Source organism: Haliotis cracherodii, unplaced genomic scaffold (assembly GCF_022045235.1).
Source record: "Haliotis cracherodii isolate W230 unplaced genomic scaffold, xgHalCrac1.p SCAF_17, whole genome shotgun sequence".
NCBI classification, from domain to species: Eukaryota; Metazoa; Mollusca; class Gastropoda; order Lepetellida; family Haliotidae; genus Haliotis; species Haliotis cracherodii.
The window spans coordinates 16066711-16091272 of NW_027266272.1; the positions used below are offsets into that span (position 1 = coordinate 16066711).

The 24562-nt window shown below is 44.2% G+C and overlaps 1 protein-coding gene across 1 annotated transcript in view; it reads right to left on the reverse strand.

Moving 5' to 3' along the window:
• The window catches only part of LOC139464918 (mucin-5AC-like), a 49439-nt gene extending 26834 nt beyond the window's left edge, over positions 1-22605 (reverse strand). The window contains exons 1-26 of the mRNA XM_071246518.1: positions 22460-22605; positions 20419-20441; positions 18664-18748; positions 17559-17680; positions 17201-17296; positions 16760-16954; positions 16441-16482; positions 15910-16184; positions 15265-15532; positions 14854-14984; positions 14329-14479; positions 13621-13852; positions 12910-13255; positions 11405-11714; positions 11057-11227; positions 10555-10792; positions 9751-10071; positions 8961-9393; positions 8270-8663; positions 7753-8053; positions 6550-6995; positions 4841-6412; positions 3447-4694; positions 2515-2901; positions 1159-2367; positions 70-1020 (exon numbers count right to left, since the gene is read on the reverse strand). Of these exons, the coding sequence (XP_071102619.1) occupies positions 70-1020; positions 1159-2367; positions 2515-2901; positions 3447-4694; positions 4841-6412; positions 6550-6995; positions 7753-8053; positions 8270-8663; positions 8961-9393; positions 9751-10071; positions 10555-10792; positions 11057-11227; positions 11405-11714; positions 12910-13255; positions 13621-13852; positions 14329-14479; positions 14854-14984; positions 15265-15532; positions 15910-16184; positions 16441-16482; positions 16760-16954; positions 17201-17296; positions 17559-17680; positions 18664-18748; positions 20419-20441; positions 22460-22521 (10009 nt within the window). The 5' untranslated portion in view covers positions 22522-22605. The remainder of the gene's footprint in view (positions 1-69; positions 1021-1158; positions 2368-2514; positions 2902-3446; positions 4695-4840; positions 6413-6549; positions 6996-7752; positions 8054-8269; positions 8664-8960; positions 9394-9750; positions 10072-10554; positions 10793-11056; positions 11228-11404; positions 11715-12909; positions 13256-13620; positions 13853-14328; positions 14480-14853; positions 14985-15264; positions 15533-15909; positions 16185-16440; positions 16483-16759; positions 16955-17200; positions 17297-17558; positions 17681-18663; positions 18749-20418; positions 20442-22459) is intronic.
• Between the last annotated feature and the right edge of the window lie 1957 nt (positions 22606-24562).

Consider the following 24562-nt stretch of genomic DNA (forward strand, 5'->3'; position numbering starts at 1 on the left):
CGAATTAAGTTGACCAAAATGCAAGGATGTTGATACTGAGTTATTCACTGTGCCAAATTTTACTCTAACCTTTCTTTGTGATTGTAATTGTGTTTCCAGAAGTAGTGTATATAGCTGTTGTCTTAGTAACAGGCAGATATGACGGGGAAGCTGTTGGGACCACAGTGTGTTGCTTGGTACTTGGGGAATTGTTGATAGCATGGTCTGGTCCAGGCGTTGGCTGACCACTGACTCCACCACTAGGAGATGCTGTAGGCAGACCACTCTGTCCTGCACTTGGACTGGCTGTTGGAACACCGCTCTTTCCTGTTGCACCTGGACTAGCCGTGGGAAGACCACTCTGTCCTGCACTTGGACTGGCTGTTGGTTGACTGCTCTTTCCTGTAACACCTGGTGGGCCGGCTGTTGGCTGACCACTTTCCCCTATACCTGGGGTAGCTGTTGGTTGACCACTCTGTCCTGCACTTGGACTGGCTGTTGGTTGACCGCTCTTTCGTGTAACACCTGGTGGGCCGGCTGTTGGCTGACCACCTTCCCCTATACCTGGAGTAGCTGTTGGAAGACCACTCTGTCCTGCACTTGGGCTGGCTGTTGGTTGACCGCTCTTTCCTGTAACACCTGGTGGGCCGGCTGTTGGCTGACCACTTTCCCCTATACCTGGAGTAGCTGTTGGTTGACCAGTCTGTCCTGCACTTGGACTGGCTGTTGGTTGACCGCTCTTTCCTGTAACACCTGGTGGGCCGGCTGTTGGCTGACCACTTTCCCCTATACCTGGAGTAGCTGTTGGAAGACCAGTCTGTCCTGCACTTGGACTGGCTGTTGGAACACCGCTCTTTCCTGTAACACCTGGTGGGCCGGCTGTTGGAAGACCACTCTGTCCCGTACTTGGGCTGGCTGTTGGTTGACCACTCTGCCCAGTTACTGGGCTGGCTGTTGGTTGACCACTTTGTCCTGGAAGGCCTGGGGAAGTAGTTGGAAGACCACTTGGAGCTGCGCTTGGGGCGGCAGTTGGTACAAGTGCTGCACAAAATACATATGTTAGATTAAGATATCACATATATCTGTCAATTACATTCTCGAGATATCTGTTGTTAATAAGAGACACGACTGAATGTAAGTACAGAGATATTTTCAATGTTGGAAACAACTGATGCTTACCACAGACTTGACAGAAGTATCTAATTTGGTAGTCTTGGCAGTTTAGTGGTGCATTTTCGGCGTTGAGGCACGTGAATCCCTTCTTCAGATCACATTGTGTGACCTCTCCAGTGGAGAATGAATAGGCTTGTGTGCCAAGTCCGAAACATTGGATGTCGGTAATCTCCCCACCAGAGCAGAATGCAAATGTATTGTTCAAATCCTCGTGTGAAACATGCTCATGGTCCCCTCCACCTGTTGAAGGCTTGTCACGGTTGAACCACTGAGACCAATATGATGCACAAGTTGTTACTACTTGAGGTTGGGCAGTTGGCTTATAACTCTGTCCTGCACTTGGACTGGCCGTGGGAAGACCGCTGAATCCTGTTACACCTGGGCTGGCTGTTGGTTGACCACCCTGCCCTGCACTTGGACTGGCTGTTGGTTGACCGCTCTGTCCTGTAACACCTGGGCTGGCAGTTGGAAGACCACTCTGCCCGGCACCTGGGCTGGCTGTTGGTTGACCACTTTTTCCAGGAATTGGGCTGGCTGTTGGCTGACCACTTTTTCCTGGAATACCTGGGCTAGACGTGGGAACACCACTCTGTCCTGCACTTGGACTGGCTGTGGGAAGACCGCTCATTCCTGTTACACCTGGGCTGGCTGTGGGCTGACCACTCTGTCCTGCACTTGGGCTGGCTGTGGGCTGACCACTTTGTCCTGTAACACCTGGACTGACTGTTGGAAGACCACTCTGTCCTGCACTTGGGCTGGCTGTTGGTTGACCGCTCTTTCCGCCTGTAACACCTGGACTGGCTGTGGGAAGACCACTTTGTCCTACACTTGGACTGGCTGTTGGAAGACCACTCTTTCCAGGAATTGGGCTGCCTGTAGGCTGACCACTTTGTCCTGGAATACCTGGGCTAGACGTGGGCACACCACTCTGACCTGCACTTGGACTGGCTGTGGGAAGACCGCTCATTCCTGTGACAACTGGGCTGGCTGTTGGCTGACCACCTGGCCCTGTTGGTGGCTGTGCTGATGGGCTACCACTCTGTCCTGGTATAGGACTTGCAGTTGGCATTCCGCTATGGTCAATGCTTGGTGGAGCAGATGTAATCTGAACTACTGGGCTGACACTCGGTTTAGCTGATGGAATAAGAGATGGTGTCACCTCATTGGAGCCAGTGTATACAGCATATGTAGTGACCACGGGGTTGTAGGGTGTGGCTGAAACATTAAAACATACTCAGCATTACATTACGAGCATTAAGATAAACAACATTATCTTGACTTTCAAAGAAGATACGATGCTGAATAGGTTAATACCGGTTAACTAAAACGTTAACAGCATTTCACAAAACACAGATATCTTACATTGAGCACAGTCACAGAAGAATCGGACTGCATAATCCAGACACTGGCCATTGGACTGTTTGCTGTTGAAGCAGAGGAGACCAGCCTGTTTGTCACATGTTACCTGCTGCCCTGTCATTTCATGACCTGTATTGGTTCCAGCAACAACACACTCTATAGAGATGATATTGCTCTCATCACAGAACTTGTTTGACTTTCTCAGCTTGTCAATGGTCTCCAGGTCTCCCCCATCTGAATCTCCAGGGCGTGCCTCATTCATCATGGATGTCCAGCCATGGTTGCAGACAATGGTCTCTGGCTGTCCACTGATTCCTGCTACTGGGGATACGGAGGGGCGTGCAGTTGGAGTAACCAAAGGCACTTCACCTGGAGTTGTCTCTTCTCCACCTGCAGATAGATATGTTAAGTGTGAAGTCTATGTTGTTTTACGCCGTACTCAGCAACATTCCAGCTATATCTGGATCTGGCAAGTCATTGACATAAAGCATAATCAACAATTCACGAAGTCAGCCAAGGTTAAGAGAGACTTGCAACAAGATGGCATTATAGAGTGAGTGGGTGAGTTTAACGTTGTTTTTAACAGTATTCCAGTCATATCATGACGTTCCTATTATAGACTCTTACGACAAGCAATGGTTACTGTGGACGGAATCTGTTCGCAGTTCCAACCGGTTGTAGACATTATCAGTTGAAATTAATGTATAACGTATGCGTAGCATGAATATGATATATGATTAGCATGAATGACCATAATCCTCGATGTTCATAGCGTGTTAATAAATCACATGCCGAATTTATCAAATAAAGTTGCACATCTTCTTTGTTATAATGTAGTCACTATGTGTTTATACCTCTATGAATATTGTAAGCATTCGTGCGAATTGATACACTATTCATATACATATATCATGGTCAATAAAGATTATACTTACAGAAACAATAGAATCGAACTTCATAATCTGCACATTGTTGATTTTCTCCGTTGATACATTCAAGCCCGGTGCTATCACAGTTAACCTGCTGTCCAGTAGATCTATAGTCAGCTTTAGTTTCGGCAACTCTACATTCAGCTGAAAGAACCTTCATGCATGTTTTTGGATACCCCGCAATTCCACTGACAGTTTCAACATCGCCATTGCCAACTGTAGGTTTATCAGAGTTGATCCATCCTGTCCACCCCTCTTTACAAATCTGCAGAGAGGCAGTTGGGGTGCCTCCTTGTATACCGGATGGACTGGCTGTGGGGAGACCACCCTGTCCTGCATTTGGGCTGGCTGTTGGTTGCCCACTTTGTCCTGTAACACCTGGACTGACTGTTGGAAGACCACTCTGTCCTGCACTTGGGCTGGCTGTTGGTTGACCGCTCTTTCCTGTAACACCTGGACTGGCTGTTGGAAGACCACCCTGTCCTGCACTTGGGCTGGCTGTGGGAAGACCACTCTGTCCTGCACTTGGACTTGCTGTTGGAGGACCACTTTGTCCTGTAACACCTGGACTGACTGTTGGAAGACCACTCTGTCCTGCACTTGGGCTGGCTGTTGGTTGACCGCTCTTTCCGCCTGTAACACCTGGACTGGCTGTGGGAAGACCACTTTGTCCTACACTTGGACTGGCTGTTGGAAGACCACTCTTTCCTGTAACACCTGGACTGGCTGTTGGCTGACCACTCTGTCCAGCACTTGGGCTGGCTGTGGGCTGACCGCTTTGTCTTGGAAGACCTGGACTGGCTGTTGGGAACCCTGTTTCACTCTTAGGAGGTTCAGCGGTAGGTGTTCCCTCTGGGGCAACAGTGGACGGACAAGCATCTGTACAGTATACCCTCACTTCATAATCCAAACATTTCTTTCCATTAGGTTGCATGGAATCTACACATACAAGACCTCTGTTCAAGTTGCAGGAAACACCCATTCCTCCAGATTTTTCATATGATATTTCCTTTGGATTTTCAGATGTGGGTTTCACTCTACATTGTATGGCTACTGGCTGGGCACAGAATGGATATTTCAGGCGTAGGCTGCTCATTGTTTCAAAGTCACCATCAGTCCCTGGTTTCTTCTCAAAGGAATTCATCCACTGTGTCCACATACACGACGGAATCGACTCAAAAGGCTGTCCAGGTTTAGGAGTTGTATACCCTGGGGCGAGTGTTGGCTTAGCGGTTGGTACTGCAGTTGGATTTTCTGAAACAGGATTGAAACTTTGAGTTGCTTAAATAAGATTTGTGACGTGTAAATCAAACATTGTAACTACCTCAGTCCATTATATAAGATTAGGAATGATATCAATAGATGCACTTTATCTAGATAATGGTTCAATTGACACTTACGGCCACAGTCACAGAAAACGCTGATTTCATAGTCATCACATATGCCTGCAGCTTGTTTGTTGTTAGCACATGAGAAGCCCTGCTTGATGTTGCATTCTGTTCCTACATCAGCTGTCATGTGGTACATTTGGCCGGTAGTGGCGCTCCTGCACTGTACACTGGATGGTTGAGAACAGAAGCTGTAGTAATATCTAAGTGCATCAAGGTCTTCATGATCCCCCTCTCCTTCAAATTCAAAGCTGTGGCTGATGGTAGGTCGATCAATGTTCATCCAGGATGACCAGCCTTCAGTACAACTGTAAGGAACTTTTGTCATTACACTGCTGGTGGGAAGACCGCTCTGCCCTACATTCGGACTCGCCGTTGGTTGACCACTCTGTCCTGCACTTGGAGTAGCTGTTGGCTTACCACTTTGTCCTGGAAGTACTGGGCTGGACGTGGGTACACCACTCTGACCGGCGCTTGGACTGGCTGTTGGCAGACCACTCTGTCCTGCACTTGGGCTGGCTGTTGGCAGACCACTTTGTCCTGGAAGTACTGGGCTGGACGTGGGTACACCACTCTGACCGGCGCTTGGACTTGCTGTGGGAAGACCACTCTGGCCTGGAAGTCCTGGTGTAGCTGTTGGCAGACCACTCTGTCCTGCACTTGGGCTGGCTGTTGGCTGACCACTTTGCCCTTGAAGTCCTGGGCTGGACGTGGGTACACCACTCTCTCCAGGAATTGGACTTGCTGTTGGCAGACCACTTTGTCCTGGAAGTACTGGGCTGGACGTGGGTACACCACTCTGACCGGCGCTTGGACTTGCTGTGGGAAGACCACTCTGGCCTGGAAGTCCTGGTGTAGCTGTTGGCAGACCACTCTGTCCTGCACTTGGGCTGGCTGTTGGCTGACCACTTTGCCCTTGAAGTCCTGGGCTGGACGTGGGTACACCACTCTCTCCAGGAATTGGACTTGCTGTTGGCAGACCACTTTGTCCTGGAAGTACTGGGCTGGACGTGGGTACACCACTCTGACCGGCGCTTGGACTTGCTGTGGGAAGACCACTCTGGCCTGGAAGTCCTGGCGTAGCTGTTGGTAGACCACTCTGTCCTGCACTTGGGCTGGCTGTTGGCTGACCACTTTGCCCTTGAAGTCCTGGGCTGGACGTGGGTACACCACTCTGACCGGCGCTTGGACTGGCTGTTGGCAGACCACTCTGTCCTGCACTTGGGCTGGCCGTTGGCTGACCACTTTGTCCTGGAAGTCCTGGGCTCGACGTGGGTACACCACTCTGACCGGCGCTTGGACTGGCTGTTGGCAGACCACTCTGTCCTGCACTTGGGCTGGCTGTTGGCTGACCACTTTGTCCTGGAAGTCCTGGGCTAGACGTGGGTACACCACTCTGACCGGCGCTTGGACTGGCTGTTGGCAGACCACTCTGTCCTGCACTTGGGCTGGCTGTTGGCTGACCACTTTGTCCTGGAAGTCCTGGGCTAGACGTGGGTACACCACTCTGTCCTGCACTTGGAGTAGCTGTAGGCTTACCACTTTGTCCTGGAAGCACTGGACTGGCAGATGGCGCTGCTGAACCTGAAATTATTTTGGACTTATTACCTTCTAACCACAATTTAAAAACAATATTATAATATATATATTATGTATATAAGAACGCTCACAGAAACGGCTAATTAAAAAAAATGTATGACAGCTTAGAAGTGATTACTTACAGTCACAGTAATATCGAACTTCAAAGTCGAGGCAGAGTCCACTGGGCTGGTCTTTATGGTAGCATTTAAGTCCCTCTCGCAGATTGCATGTGACCTTCTGGCCAGACATTTCGGCTTTGGTGTTCTGGCCAACAACGCGACAGTCAATGGCACTCATCATAGAATGGTCACAGAAGGAATATGACTTCCTGAGACCACTGATGGTCTCAATGTCTCCGATATTGGCTGGTGTAGGCACAGAGGAACTCATCCAGGAGGTCCAACCAGTACTCAGACAGGCAGGGGGTATTGCTGTAGTTGCATAGGGCGTTGCGGTTTCTGAGGAAACTGTGTGTATAGTTGGGGAAACTGTTGGTTGAGCCGTAGGTATGGCAGAAGGGGTTGAGACAAATGGTGTACTTCCCGTGCAGTAGCCCATTCTCTTCAGTTCCCCATTGGTACAAGTACTGTGGAATACAAACCAAACAGTTAGATGTCATTGTATACTAAATACATGTTTATAACTTAGTAATGTATGTGTATGGGTGTGTGTGTATGCTTGTGTAATCTTTCTTGAGTGTGATGGACGCAGCTTTGAACAATACTTCCATTACACTACATCTTTTCAGCTTAATGAAAGGGGTACCTGAAGTGATGCAGGTATGATATGTTTTATCACTTTGCTGTAACATATCATGACAGGTATGGTGTTTAAATCAGGGTGAATCTGGGATTCTATCCATACTACATTGTAGGATCAAAGCACGCCTGGGACAAAACTTGTATCATTTAATTGCAACTCTTTAACAATCCCCAGTGCCCCCTTTACTTATAAGTAACCCGTCAACAGCGACAGCATATATCAAAATAAGACGAGATCAGAAGTTGGGTATGAAACTTCCCTTTTAGTGTATTGGCTTTATGATGTCCATTAAAACCATTTCACATTCAGATTCAAAATAAATCATTAACGCTTTAAGAGCCTTGTATGTGTCCTATATAACTTAAAATATATCATAATTTATCAATATTCATAAATGAGCTGTTGGTTACATTATTGTCCGATGATGTGTGGATTGTGGATATATAGCCCATGCTTTAAATGTCATGTGGGCTTTAGGAACGCCGATTAAATGTGTATCTTTTCTGTCATAAGGCTCTTTCAGTTGTAGCGCTTTCCTCGTAGTGTGTAAAAGACCCAGGGGAAGAGAACTGCTCGCTCACCAGATCTCACACTCAGATCTACAAATGGTCTCATCGGTGATCCTCTCTCCCTGTCTGTACGCTCTTCCGTTAAGAACACAGGCTGTGGTGTTACAGAAAGGCTCTGGGATGCACTTCATTGGTGAGACGTTACTGTCGTACACCTGTCCTGGGAGGCAGGCCTGGGCATCACAACCCTCGAAACACAGGTCCTGCTTGCAGTCCCGTGTCAGTTGGTCATACACAAGTCGGTTGTCGCAAGTCTTCTTTGGGCAGGTAGAAATGCAGGGGTTGTAGGTGAAGCAGTCGGTGCATTCAATGGCTGGAAGAGGAGCAGAATGAAATATAGTGAGTGAGTTTCATAGCAGCACTATTCCCATCATATCTCGGCGAGGGACAACATAAATGTTGTACACAGTTGAAACTTGGTTTTCACAGGTGACCAATACTACTGTGGCCCCCTGATGTCATGTCCCTGAATGACCTAAGCGGGTAGATGAGGTTTATTTTGCGGTAGAGATAACCATCAAATACATACCACAAAGTTCATTGCTCCTCCATCTGATGGGCACTCCTTTGACAGCGCATTCATGGGCATAAGCGGCAATAGCAGTACAGAGACATTCACAGTCGCCTCCTAGGTCACAAGCACAGGCATCAAATATGCATTTGTCCATGTAAGCCTGGTAGGCTACGACATGGTGACAGGGCTCAAACAGGTCAGACTGCATGATGCCACATTTCTTCTGGGCCCACGGTTTGCGGTGAGGAGCTGCCTCACAAGTGTCAGTGATGACAGTTGAGGGTGCGCAGTAGTCATGGACCTTCCAGGAGTCGCCAAAAGTTGTGGCCTTGACGGCGGGAGGACCTCCTTGGGGCATTTGGAAGTCATCCTTTTGATCTCCATTGAAGTTACCACATAGACCAACAACCTGGCAAGATGAAACGAGTTCGTGAGTTAGGTTATATATTAGGTCAGGTGTATCACGGCTCGTCAGCTATGATGCTGACAAACTGAGAATGGAACAGCACAGTGCAACTAACAACAAGCATATGCCATGACATTTGGATGTGTTCATATGGCCAACAACGTTTATCAATATCAATAAGTATAATACATCAACGCATTCAATTGGTCTTAAAAGGCAAAAATAACCTTGAAAACCATAGGAATAGATCAATGAAACTCAGTGACGATACCAAGTGTTAGCCAATAAACCTGCATTTACCTTATTCCTGTGTGGTGTGCTGAGCCTGATGTAAAGGGTTGTTCCTTTGTCCCACTGCATGGAGATTCCAAATGTGGTGTTAATGTAGATAAAGTTGCCAACGTCCTTGATGTCGAAAGGTGACCCCGGCTCGGTCGTGACTGGTTTACCACGAACAAGATCAAGGCGGTAGAAGTCAGCAGAGCCAGGCTCGCCCACAGAAAACTCTATTGCTTTGGTGCAAGTTACACCACTGGTGCCACAAGGGATGTTCTCGGTGGTGATCAGAAACTTGACGCCATTGGTATCTGTAGATTTGGCAAGGACATAGTCGCAGTTACCTTGGAACTCAAATGGCTTCCCGTCAAAGGTCCTGTAATGGGAGTCACCGTATGTGCTGCAGATGGCGGGACAGTCCTTCGTCTCACATTCCCACTTGCGACTCTTGCATGTGCTGAGAACAGACAGCATAGTGCAAAAGCCTCAATATTATTTCTTTAACATAAAGAACCGATTTACTAAAACAGCATCTGAAGTAGATATCCCATATCAAGAATACAAACATTATTTCATTCATACATGATTTCACATTAATGCCATTTGAATAATTTAATTTTTCTCTTACATAAGAGTCTTGATTGGATGACAATATTGCTCAGTCTTCCAACACAAAATTCCAAATGTTAATGGTAACATTGATTTATTGTTGGAACTCAATGTTCATTTGTACATGTTTATGTTTTATTGAAGGCATTAGAAGCAAATATGATTATCTTATATAACAAATCTGATGATGGTGAAATGTACCAACCATTCATTACAGTCCATTACGATCTTATCGTTCTCGAAGTAAGCCTTCCCTCCATGGTGACATGGGCACTGGTGGGACTCCACACATCGGTCACCCTCCTTTACAAACCCTGGTTTACATACACAGCCAGGCTCACAGTTGCTCGTGGTGCACGTGGGTGGGTCGTGCACGTTGTCGCATGTGACGGGGCATGCAGAGACGCAGGTTGTGTACTCTTTGTTCTCCTCACAGAGAGACTGGATAGGCTTTGTGGTTGGCAGGGGTGTGGATCCGTCTTTGCCGTGAAGGTTCTGACAGTGCCATTTGGCGCCAACGCATTCACTGTAAATAGCCATGTTTTATGTTAGAGGCAATAAACTTCGGGAAAGTCCATGTAGTTATGGCGGAGCCCCCAGTTTGATTCAGCACGTGTGTGCAATTTGTGATGCCAAGTTTCGGTGTCCCCGCCACGATCTTTGCTTGAATATTGTTAAAAGCGACATGAAACCTTACCCTCCCTTGCCCATTGAGAAGAGTCGTACACAAAACGCAAAAGGTTAATTAAGTTAGAATTAAAATGTACAATTCTTTCCATCACCGTATATCATTCAGTCGGATATGCATAAATAAAGGTTAGACACACTGGTCTGTTGTATATATACAAAAAAAATCATCTACATGAAAATTTGCTAATTCAGTACCACTGTGTGCCTGTTATAGAGACGCATTTTGCAATGTAGTATTGACACACAGGAAAGAGCTCATCAGGTGCAGTTTACAGTGCCTGCACTCTTGATATTGGGTTAATGCGGAATGAATGTTTACCAGAGTTCGTCTCCCTTGATGGTGGTGTATCCAGCAGCATATTCCCTCTCGTCAAAAATGCAAGGACACTGTGTAATGCTGACACACTCGCCATCGTTGTTCAGCGACTCGCCTGCGGGACAGTTGCATCCTTCCACGCATCTCTCCTGACAAGCCTCGTTCTCGGCAATGTTTCGGCAGGTTCTGGCGCAGGGGCTGCCACAGACTTGATACTCCTGACCGCCGGTACACACCAGTGCTGGTGATTATTGAGCACATATTGTGAGTACTGGACCATTGGTGGTGTACATTGAAACATTGGTAGTGCACATTGCGACATTGCTTAAGAACATGGAAACATTATGAGTAAACATTGAGGCATTGAGAGTAGACAATTAAACAAAAAATCTAAACACTGCAAATGAACGTTGGAATATTGACATTCACGACAAGGTGATTTCTGAGTCTGGATGGAATAAGGAGGAGGCTTGCAGCAAAGATGTTGTACTATGTCTCAACTCACCACACTCAGTAATTTCAGAACGCCAGTTGATCTTGATGCCCTTAGAAGCACAGGTGTCGGCGTATTCGCCGAAGTTGGGGCACATGCAGTCTTTGAGGTTATCGGTGCAAGCACATGTGTCATACAAACAATCGTCATAGAACTGGTCGACATCCACAACATCATGACATTCTGGAAGATGAACGAAACATATTGTATGAAAGCCACCGACCTGTCTGGCAATCACTTTAAAGGTGTTACCGAACATGTTCACCCTTAAATTTCACTGCCACACTGACCCTGAAAGTATGATATGAACCTTTGAATATCATTGACAAACTGACTCTTGAATATCATTACTATACTGACCCTTGAACGTGTCACTCTTAAGCTTCTGGCATTCAGTCACAGCCTTGGCTTTCCTCTGAGCGTTCAGGTCACAGGGGTGGGCCTGGGGGGTCGTAGGCATGTCACGACACGTGGCCTCAGTCTTCCAGCGGTTACCAAAGGCGTTGACATTGGTCTCTATGTCGCCTTCCTTTGTGAGGAAGTCATTGTTCTGGTTGCCGTCAAAGTAGCCGCAGAGACCCTTGGTCTTCTTCATGAAGGATGGAGGGGCGGTGATGTAGGCACGAGTACGGCCGTCCCAGAGTATCTTGATGCCATTGTCAAGCTCAGCCTAGAAATAAAGATCAACTACGGTTTCTCCAATACGTTTTTTCACTTATTTATTAGATTTACGAGCCTATGAGGTTGGTGTGTCATAGAATTATTTGAATATCCTTATTAGGCGATATATTACCGTTTAGATATGGATGTGATGGACAACCTCGTCAGACCCATGTCAAATATCACTTGATTTATTTTATCATGAGGTTTTCTGTAGCCTACGACTGACATTGTACAGTTCAAGAGAAATGAGGGGCGGTCGGGTAGCCTAGTGGTAAAAGCGTTCGCTCATCATGCTGAAGACAAGGGTTCGATTCCCAACATGGGTACAATGTGTGAATCCCATTATTGATTGAATATTGCTAACAGCAGCGTAAAACCACTCACTCACTCCAGAGAAATTGAAAAAGCATCATGGTCCCTATTGACTCAATCTCATTAAAATCAGACCTAAGTTTTCGCTGCCGCTAAACAAAGATCTAAGAACATCATATTACGTGCCACGTCAGAACGACCTTTCACGAACTTTGACCGACCACTGAAATGTCTAACAAGAAGTCGACATCAGCCAATTAGAAAGTAGCTTTCTCGAGCTTTACGGCACTCGTTTTAACCTGGCGACTTGTATTTTAGACTACGCTTGAAAAATAAGTTGACACAGTTCTCGATTAAACTTTTGAAAACTGAACAAACGAACATTCCGGAAAGTCTAATATATGGTTGAGATTGTATAGAAGTGCTTCCCACGTACTGTGCAACGCCTCCTCCGTTCAAATGATAATCCCACGGAAGCAAGAGATAGACGATAATTTTGACGGAACCAGTCGTACGGGCCGTAACTGTCGTTCGGAATACCACATGTTAACGTTTTCGAGGTTGCATGATTAGAAACCACATTCCGACTGTCACTTTCATGATCTGGTAAGCGAGGCTTTGATTCGTCGGATGAAAGGTCGTTCTGACGTGACCCGTAATGGCATGTCCTCAGATCTTTGTTTAGCGGCAGTGAGAACTTAGGTCTGATTTTAATGAGATTGCTATTGACTTAAGTGGCAGTGACTGAAATATTTATTATATGTAGGCATTGATTACCTCTTAAATATGTGTTGGTAACTAATCAGTGATGCGCCCCAAAATTCATCAAAACATTTAACAATCCACAGCGAAGTATCGTGCCAAAGATGAGACGCCAATGTTCGACTCACCTGCATGAAGAGAGAAGACACCATAAAGATCTTGATTCCCTGAGCCTTGTATGGAAGTTTGGTGATTTCCTTCCCATTCACAAAGAGCTGGTGGTTGTGGTCAAGCTTGATGTTCATTCCGTTGACATCAAGGGTGACAGATTTCGTGCATGATGCCTCGCCGTGTCCACATTTAATGTTGTCAACGATGATGTCGAAGTTTGGGTCGTAGATGAGGTAGTAGCTGCAGGTACCCATGAAGTTGTAGCGGAAACCATCGAACGTCATGTAGTGAGGATCTCCAGTGGCAGAACAGGTAGCTTCACATTTCTTGGAAGTACAGTTCCACTTGCCACCATAGCATGTGCTGAAGTAAACGATGAGGTATGTGAGTTTGTTGTGAACCCCGTTTTGAACAGTATACAGTGAAGGCATACAATGAATCAGACAATAAACGTTTGCCACTTTGTGGACCCCTTAAGTATAACCATCAAGAACCAATGAAAATAAATGTGGCGAGTTGGCATTTCAAACTAAGAAATCAGATAATGGTTAGGCAACTGTGCCTATATGGGACAGTTTCATCCTTGGTATATGTTTTTTTGGTGGAATAATCAATCATAAAAGAACTGTTCATAAATGACAAACGAGTGAGACCACTAAACCTCCTGGCTAGCAAATCAACTCGCATTCAATTTCATCATGTACACTTATTTGTGAGATGTACTGTACCATGTGTTGCAGTCCCTGGGGATGGTGGCTCCATGGTTGAACTCATGACCATTGTTCTCACAGGGGCAGGTGTCGGCAGGGATGCACTCGCCGTTGTGGAGGACGGTACTGTCGGGACAGAAGCAGCCGTCAACACATGCGTCTTCATTGCAGGTGGCACTGGTGTCCTGACACCTCTTCTGACAGGGGCTACCACATTCCTTGAAGATCAGGTTTCGCTGACACACCACAGCTATTTGAAGGAAAGACGCATATTTGGAAACACAATCTCAAACGTACTTGTGAAAGTGAAGGCTGACTCTGTACCTCTGATATAATGCTGATTAATGTCAAAGACCTTTTAACAATGTTGACCAGGGAAACTTGTTAGGACGTAAGCGAATCTGTAGCATTAACACGGTACAAATACCAAATTTCATATCAGCATTATTTATCGATTTACTTGCAACCGAATTTCATTCTCAACTCCCTTGGGATTTTACAAACTTATAGGACTTGACTAAGTTCACATTTCCATCTCATGCTACCCATTCAATGTTGGAAGAACAGAAGCATACACTGAACAAAGTAATTCCTGAAACACCACATATAACATGAGTTTAAGTGTGGAAGAGGACTGGAGCCCAACTTGCGTGCTGTAACCAGGACCACATGCCGCAACACAAAGTTAGAAGAGTTATCTCCCTTACACCATTATGCACTACTCACGGCATCTGTCTGGCTTTCTCCAGGAGAGTTTGACCTTCTTTGACATGCATTCCCTTGAGTAGGCCTCGAAGGTGTTGCACATGCAGCTGTTGGCGTCACCATTGCAACAGTCGGTCTTGCAAGCCTCGATGTAGGGGTTCACATCCACAACCTAAAGAACAAAGATATATATGAAAATAACAATTTGAGACGAAGTGATGCAGGCCTAATGCGCTTACCAAGGTGTTGACTTACCCAGAAGAACACTCAGAGGGAATCCTAGTGAATCCTGGGACTACTAAACCACCCGTGACCCACAAAGAGATGGATTCTGGCTGAAATACATGTACAAGTGTACTTAATGCATGTCAATGATAGACACTTCTCGCAGCATGGCTGCAATACTTGCACAAGTATAACATATCTATGGAGATGGTATGGACAGCATCTGTGTATGTATAGTACCCGCAACATGGCTGCAGTACTTGTAAAAGTGTACTTTATCTATGGAGGGGTTGGCAGCATGTAAAGATGGACAATACTCACAGCATGGCAGGCGGCGAAGGAGCCATCTGTCATCAGCTGCTGGCAGATAGAGGATGCCTTGAGGGCCTTCTGGCTGTTTTGGGGAGTGTCCATCTTGCACACGCCGTGCTGGGAGACGTCGGGGCATGAGGCTGCAACGGTTGCAAGAAAACACCAAGTTAATGAGTGAGCGGGCTTGGTTCTACATTGTGTCACCATCTTGTTTCATTACTGTTTAAATACTTATACAAAATAACCTCAAACGTTTCAAGTTCAATTTTATGTAGCTCTTCAACAGGTTTTGAAGAATATTTTGCCTTTCTGCTCAACATTTATAGATATCACCAAAACCATCCTCTCGTAAAGGGTATCTGGCCAGCTTTAATGCATCTCGTAATGAGTATTTGGCCAATTTTGATTGATCTCACTTACATCCATCAAGAAGTTCCTTCTTCCAGCTTGTGGCGAAACTAGCAGCAGATGTGACAACTTTGCCGGCGTCTGTCTCGAAGTCGTTGTTGGGGTCACCATCGTAACGGCCACACAGACCACACGTCTTGCCCTTCAGATCATCCGCTACCTGAACGAAGATGGACTCCTTCCCGTCCCATTTGACCTTGAAGCCAAGTCCACTTTTGATGGTGATATAGGAGCCGACCAGTTCATACACAACACCGTCATGTGCGCCGGGGACTTTCACCTGTCGAGATACATGCATCTATATAATGACGGGTGCTACCGGTAGAACAGAATATGCTTATCCATTTCGCAAATATCTGGGGTCATCACTGATCCATTAAGTGGTCCTGTAGTACATTTTTCATCACAGTTTTGTTTTGAATTTACAAATTTGTTTGGTGGATTCGCCTGACTGGCACTACACGTTGGGCTATCAATCGCCAAGAGATTTGCCATAACTGGTAAATGCATAGCTTACCAAATCACCTAGGTGTTTACAATGACTATCAGTAGAACTGGCTTTTTCAATGACCATGAAGGTTACTGTGATAGATTGAACTCCCCAAAAGCTGTACAAGAATGAACGTGTTTTACACAAGAGATACACAATACACTCACAGGGGCATCATTCCACGTGACCTCGGGTCCATCAGCACCTTGACGCAAACTGATTTTCGTTGCACCCATATAGATGTCAAGTTCCCTCTTGCATTGTTTTCCGACCGTGCAGTTCCCGTCGTTGATGACGTGGATGTCAAAGGTGTTGAAGGCACAGTCCTTAGCGAGGAGGTAGTGGCAGTTGCCCTGGAATGTGTACATCTTGTTGTCGAATGTCCTGTAGTGATCCTGGCCCCATGCAACGCAGGTGGCGTCACCGTTGATCTCGGGGTGGACTGTAACATGAAGTGAGTAAGTGAATGCTTTTTATACCCTTAGTCAGCAATATCCCAAAAACATAATCCTCACCGGATAACCCAGTGACTAGAAGCATGGCCACCAATCCCGTTTCGTCTCCTCTAACGACAAGCGTACAATGTAAGCTTCTGGGGATCTGTTCTAGCCCGAAATTTGATAAAACTTGCCATTACAGATATATGACAGCAGCACTGAACCCTTCTTATTAACATTTAACTGTCAGTGTGTACTTACTTAAGCTGCCAGTTGGCTGGACAGATGGGGCAACAACTTGTTCTGAAAGGCAAACGCACATATTTCATTTGTTTTTTGTTGACTTTTTGACGACGGCCTGTACATAATCGTGTCTGGATTCGATGATCCAGTGATTAATATTATGAGCAATGATCCAGATGGGGCCCATTTCTAACTCTGTGATAACAGTCAATTGGACTTAGCCCCGCTGCAGAGTATTGCATCCATGAATAAGTTTTTGATCGCTCTTTAGTTTAGCTCCAGCTGAAAATAACCACTCACTATCACATGTGCTCTACACTGCAACATCACTACCCACCTTGCACACAATCTGGGATGCTCTCCTTCGGGGGACTCCATGTGCCATCAGCAGTGCACCTGTACTCGGCGGCAGGGGGCGTCTTGAACTTGAAGGTGGGTGCACATCCCACAGTGCAGACAGTAGCGGTACTGTCGGCCTTGCACTGGATGCTGCCGAACATGGGACCAGCGGGCTTCACGCAGAGACTGGCATCTGAAGGAACGCATTAGTCCCACGATGTTAACTTGGAGGAGTTGTAAATTATTGTCTTTACCGCCATTTATAACTCTTATCTGGCATTAGACCAACAATTAATGAACTTCAAATATAATTACTATAAACTGATACAATTTTACAATTGTTAAGTCCTCCCCGTCCAGCAGAACATTGTAGGGATATGCCTTATAATTATATTGTATTTTAATTTAGAACAAATGGAAGATAGTTATAGTAACTTACGGTGCTGGCAGTGTGTGCCTCGCCATCCGTCTATGCATGCGCACTTATTAGGTTCCTTGCACGATCCACCGTTCAGACACCCCGGTGAGCACACAGCTGTAATGGAATGAAAGACTTCACATAACTTTATTACAGAATCAACGCCGTCGGTATACGATGAACGTCAAGTCACCGTGCCTGACCAGAAGATCCAATTCTGTCAGAGTTATATACGAAAAATATAGATCACTGGAATCTAGTCTAACCCGTGTCTTCACGAGGCTGATCAGAAAGAGCGTATGTTCTACGGTTCTAACGTTTAATCAGTCTCCTTTCGACATTCTGTCGATTATGGTTTTCTAAGGGCCATGATACTCACGCTGACACTCGGGGACATCCTTCCCGTCAAACCAGTTTCCGTCGAAGTTGTCACATGATCTTTCTACAGAAGCCTCGTTTGTCTTGAACTGGAATCCTGTGTTGCAGGTAGCAGTGCAGACACTGTGGAAATCAACACTGTGGTTTAGCATCGCTTTAAAGCCTCTTACCTAAAGCCTTTCTCCAAAACATCCTATCAAAGGTCAAGGATAAACACTATCTGATTACTGGTTAGTTATTATCACCTGGTACCGTCACTGGTTGAAAGTAATTGATAAGCACATGCTTATGATATAGTCGGACTCGTACAATGGACTCTGCTTTCAGTGGAGATTTCTTATGATTATTGAAGAGTTTTCGTCTCTTTTATTTTTGAACAGATAAATCATATTTCCATTTCTCATTAATAGGAGTGAGTTCGTTAGTTTTAAAGCCGCTTTTAACATTATTCCAGTTATAACACGGCGTGTCAGCTTAATGTGGGAGGCAAGCCCGAAATGATGCAGGTCTCAGACGTTTACCACTTCGGTGAAACCCACGAGCACGTATATGGTGCTGACAAACCTAGAAACATAATCGGGGCGAACCGTCATTAATAGGAGTTGAGTAATCTCCATTATCTCAGGGCTGATGCAGGCCATCATTTACAGGCGACTCGTCAGTCATAAAAGCATGATGGTAGTCTATCAGCTACGACATTATCTTCACTAGTTCACAAGACAGTCGTCAGAGAGTGACTCGATCATGAAGGTACAACTACCATCGTGGTCAATTGGATAGAGCGTCTGCCTGTAAATCGGAAGGTCGGTGGTTCAATCCCGACTTTGTCATACTAAAAGACGTGAAAAGATGGTAGTTGTTTGTCGCTCAGATTACGGGTATACAACAACGACAGCTCGGTCCGGAGTAATTTTTTTTATACATTTTGATTTTTTCATCCTTAGTACATACTCATGAAACTAGCATTTTCAATTTTGTAAATACCTTTGTCCGAGTCTGGTCACAGCGACCGAGAGTGTATGGACAAATGGATTTCCAAATTAAAATGGGATGTGTTGGTTACATTAGCGCCATTGTGTGCATCCCAGCCTAGGACCTCTACTTACAAGTCAAATCCATCGGGGCTGCTGGCACAGTTGATCTTTCCGTTGTTGGGGGCAGGTAAAGGTTGACAGGCAGAGTTACCTACCGCTGAAATAGACGAGACAGGAACATACAAAACTGTTACACGTGTAGAGGTTACGATTGTTCGTGACACGGTGCGCCGTGTCACACACCGTCCCACTGTAACATAGTAAGTAACTACATGTTGTTTTACACCGCAACAACAGTCACACATTTTAGTTACCTCATGAGGAAAGAGACATGTTTCTTTTCTGTAATCCAAAGGGTGTCAGTTGTATGTAAGGCAATATAGCCATTTATTTGTTCGACCAATACGAAAGTGTTTATGAATCTAAAACGTAACATTTACAGCTTAAACTATTACATGTTTACTCGTGCATGTAAGTATTCCCCTCCGTCTTGTTGGTTGAGGAAACCTGTCTTGACAACGCCATGTACTGGATCTTCAGACTACCTATGACCGCCTCTGTGGTAGAGCGTCCATCCGGAGAGCAGAATGTCCGGGGTTCGATCACCGGCCGCGTCATACCACAAGACCCTTACCCTGCCTGCTGGGCTCAGAGTCAGTAAACTATGTCTGAGTTGGGTATTCATGTTTAACTGCGACCTCTTATCTTAGGCGGCTAGCACATTAAAATCGACATTAGTATCGGACTAGTACAAGCAGCGAAACACACACCCACACACGTCTATGCACGCCGCTGAATAAGTGCAATGATCTTGGACGCGACGTTCACCTAACTTCCGACTACCAATACTGTGTGCATATTAGTCATAATAGACATATTAGTCATGTGTGCATAACAGAAGTTAACATCTTTTTATTTCACATACTTAAACCTGTCCTAGAACCAATCCATTAACGGTACTGTTCCCTTGTATGTCAAAGTGCATTGATTAGTCATTTCCTAAATCAGTATGTAAATGCGCACATGGTAATATTTACATTTAACGCCGCACATGCTCTATGAAGTGGTGAAAGATTGCATAGCAAACAATTCTCAGTTTGTTTTCTGTGCCACACGAAATGGTATGTTCGCCCTGCTTGGTCACAAAACGTCAAAACATGTCGAAGTGTATTACAAAGAGGCGACTAACGGGATCGGGTGGTCAGGCTCGCTGACTTGGTTGATGCATGTCATCGATCCCAATTTGGATCGATGCTCATGATGTTAATCACTGGATTGTCTGGTCCAGATTCGATTATTTACAGACCGCCGTCATATAGCTGGAATATTGCTGAGTGCGGCGTTAAAAAACAAAGCAAACAACCAAAACAAATGGCCGCTTTGAATAATATTTCAGTTACATCACGGCATATAAACTTGATGTGGGAGGAGTGAGTGAGTGAGTAAGTATGGTTTTACGCCGCTTTTAGCAATATTCCAGCAATATCACGGCGGGGGAAACCAGAAATGGGCTTCACACATTGTACCCATGTCGGGAATCGAACCCGGGTCTTCGGCGTGACGAGCGAACGCTTTAACCACAAGGCTACCCGACCGCCCCGATTTGGGAGGAAGATCTGAAGTGATGCAGGTCTTAGAGGTTTCCCACTTGTGTGGAAACCCACGGATTTGATGGTGACAAACCTGGAAATAGTATCAGAGTGAAAGGTGGATTCGAACCCACGATCATAATTTCCTGTCACGTCAACGGCACGTAACTCTTCACACAGATTTGCGGCGTCTCACCGACAAATGCATAATTCAGGTGTATACAATATTACAACTTACCTTGACGCTTGACTCTGGCGGCTCTGTAAACAGGTTGAAAAAACTTGATAAAGATTGTCTTGAGTGTTCAAACATTATCAGTAGGAAAGAAAAAGCTTGCTGATAAGTCATAAAACTTCAGGATCAACCCTGCGGGATTTCATTTTCGGGAAGGGTGTTATCATTAAAAGCAACTGTTTATCTGCATTTATGAAACTATGTTTCTGATGGAGTTCTCCACAGGCATCGCTGCAGTGTATGCAGTATTGACACATTAGCCACTTAAACACCCTCACACATTGCTTGTAAAATGCATAAACGATTCACGCAATCTCATTTAACCTTTTCAAATTCCAATTTACTCTTTAGTGGCTATTCATTAACCACAGCAAACATGGTGTCTGACTTGAAACACACGATAAAACAACCATGTGATTCGCAAACTCCCAAACAAATTCACTGCAGCTTAAGGCAAGTTTACACCAACAGGACAATCATCCAAATGCGTAATAAAATCTAGGATACCTTTGTGAGTAAAAACAGGTTATCTGAAAAGAGCGACTGAAAGTTACTTCCTTCCATGACAACAGTTTGGAGATAAAGAAATAGTAATAATTATATTTTTGGTATTTTGTTTTACGATAAGTCTTTTGTTGTGAGGCTAAAATCAACATTTCAAGATGGAATTGTCTTGTCAACAGTTGAAGTCAGTTGTGGTATATTACTTGTGATGAAAGTACGAGTCATATTTAATACCATAAGACAACAGAAAGTGGTCCGACGCGACAGTCGTCCGCATGTAAACTGCATATAATGACATGGCCACCCTCCAACCACCACCCTCCCCCTGCGCTTGGCTTATCACACGCAGTGAGTGCCTGATTGAACTAACTACAGATAATTGACGGTTTCGCGCATACCTTACAATGCACAGAGAGATGGCAATAGGGATTGCTTGGCTTCTTGGATACTTGAAAATCCTATTCACCATTTTATCCAATCAAGAGCATTTCACAGAGATAAAAGGTATTCTATATTTTTTTAAATACAATTGAAAAGAAAAACGAGAATTGAAACGTATTCCTTATCTATAATCCAAACAAAAACGTTCAAAATCTAATCCAGAAAAACTCCATTTTGACTATCGTATAATTGTTTGTATGAAATCCATAATGAAAACAGACGCTTCATTCTTCGTAAACCGTAAAACATTTACACTTGCGTACTACTTTATATGTAAAATTTAAATATTTTCGCATTGTAACCAGTAACAAGTAATTTGTCATTTGTTATGTCGAGATCTTTTTCAGTAACGGGTATACTTAAATTATGCGATTGAGGCTAATATCAATTCAAAATAAATTTCAATTAATCTCGCAAATTAATGTTTGCTGCACATACATTTTTTATTTTTATGAAAATACGAAAGATTATGTTAACAAATTGAAGTTTATAATGATGATTTAAGTCTCTCATACTTCCGCACACAGCACAACATTATCACTGATCCTTACATTATAGCTAGAAAACTAGAAACCAGACTAAAACCGAAACTTGAAATTATAGTTCTGCAGGTACATTTTTCTCACGTAATAAAGCATTATTTTACTTTTTATGACCGTGGATTTAAAGAATTCCATAGCTTATCAAACTTTCATTGTGATATACATTTCGATAACTTGATTAATCAACATTTTGTATACCGTACCATGTCGAAGCCTGACGTCAAAAGAGAAATATTCTATTTCATGTCAGTTTTTGATAAAATCAGTTAATCCATAGCCAAAGAACATTTTTGAGAGAATATGGTTCATGAAAATAGCAGTTTCTAAAACGTAGCTGACGCTTATTGAACTTGGTGTTATATATTTCTTTGATAAATGGCATGAAGCGAGAAACGTGTGGGAGGACTTAAGTACAACATATATTCTGAAAAAATACATAAACCTGTATCAAATAGCGGATACAAATATGAAAGTGTTTTCTGAAGTAAATAGCAAGAAATATGTTGTTTATAAAATATAACCTCCCAATCTTTGATGACATAATAATATGAACTTACTGGATGGCCGAGAAAAGCAGAACGCCAAGACACAGGGTCTTGAGAGAGGCACCTGGTGCCATTTCCAAAAGCTCACTGTTTCAGCTGCGAAATTCCTTTGGCTGTGTCTCTGTTGATGTCGAACTATGAAAGACCTGCCTAAAACGTGAGACAATTTGCGCCCAAGCGCGTGTGGAGTTACCTTTAGAATACTCAAACTTATATACAGTAAGTACTGGCATGGAACGACCAATCAGCGATCAGCTGTCTGGCGTCATGCGGCATTGCTCAGTTTCCAAGTAAAGCCTCCAGATAACATTTTAGTCTACGAGGTAAAACCTTTTGAAAATAGTTTACAATTAAAAAGTACATTTATTATTGACCGTCAGTTCTAATTTTAATTTTGATAAATATAACTATTGATTATAAGTTTTTGTCGATTTGCGTAAATAAGGATTTCACGTATACTTTTCGGTTGATATGTGCTTGCTTCAGCAGTTTGTTATCTACAATATTAACTTAATTTAGATAACATTATATCAGCCCTGGGAGGCATTCATACTTTCTTATCAATATTTTGCACACAATAATCAAATGACAGATGAAGTATGACTTTGTGAAGTGAAGACGTTTTATTTAAGATAAATCAATCGTCTCCTTAAATCCCTTACATTAATAAACATACACATGAGATAAGATAGAATGTGAATGTATGCATTTGTCAATTAAAATGTTATCTGCTAATATTTCATTAACTGGTCTTCATGGCCTCTTAATATTGTACGTAGTTTCATGTCATATGTTGTCCTTCTGTCCGCACTGTGGGTAACGGGCTGTGTTGACTATATGATTATTAATCTGTTAGTGCACTGCCTGACTTCTGTCCAGCGGGACATACCCGGACATTTCGTAGACAAGACCGACCACACGACAGCCTCACACCTACACAGTACAATTGGGTACACTTTGGGGTGAATTTCTGAACGTTCAAGAAGAACCGTTCTTAATTTCAACGTCTTGGTGTACTTGGTTCATGGAATCAACCCAATGTAAATTATTATCATTATAATAAATTAGACAAAAACACATACCCGGACATTTCGTAGACAAGACCGACCACACGACAGCCTCACACCTACACAGTACAATTGGGTACACTTTGGGGTGAATTTCTGAACTTTCAAGAAGAACCGTTCTTAATTTCAACGTCTTGGTGTACTTGGTTCACGGAATCACCCCAATGTAAATTATTATAATTTTAATAAATAAGACAAAAACATTTCCATAATCATAAGAAATATCTGCGCAATCCGTCGAATTAGAAACGACAGAAGACAGAGATTTTTAAAATAAATATGTTTCTTGTTTTTTCGACAGTAAATACTATTTTTCTAATACGTATTTTGTCTTGTCTGTACCCTGTAGGAATTCCAGGTTAGAATTGGTCCTCAGGAACATCTGTGAGGTGGTGAGGTGAAATGGGGTTTAACGTCGCGAGCAAGATTATCGCACTTATATAGCGACGCGCGCGCGCGCGTGTGTTTGTGTGTGTGTGTGTGTGTGTGTGTGTGTGTGTGTGGCTGCTTGTATTTGTCCGGACTAATGCTGACTAAGTTCCAGCCCATTAAAATACCACGCCACAGTTTGAACATGAATACCCCACAGGGTAACAACAGGTACCATATTTAACGTCTTTTGATAGGACGCGGCCGGGGATCGATCCCGGAAATTTCGCTCTACCACTAAACCACGGAGGCTATCCAGGAACATCTGCGGGTGGTAATTAGCGCCTTAATGGATAGGGTGGTCAGGCTCGGTGACTTGGCTGCTTGTGTGTTAATGAACCTTGACGGCGTTGGGCATTGCTAATAATATTAATCACTTGTTTGTCTGATCCAGACTCGACGTATAAGAACATCATCTATATATAAGATTAATCGGGTTGTTTTACGTTTAGGCACTCTTTATTTCTGTTGACGGTGGCATCCAACCACTGACATAAACCCATAAAAAGAAACATCGTCTTAGCACTGTGTTTGTGTTATGTTAGGTGAGGTGATCGTAGAATAAAATATGTTACTAGTATATATTACTATATTCTCGCGGGGCAGTCGGGTAGCCAAG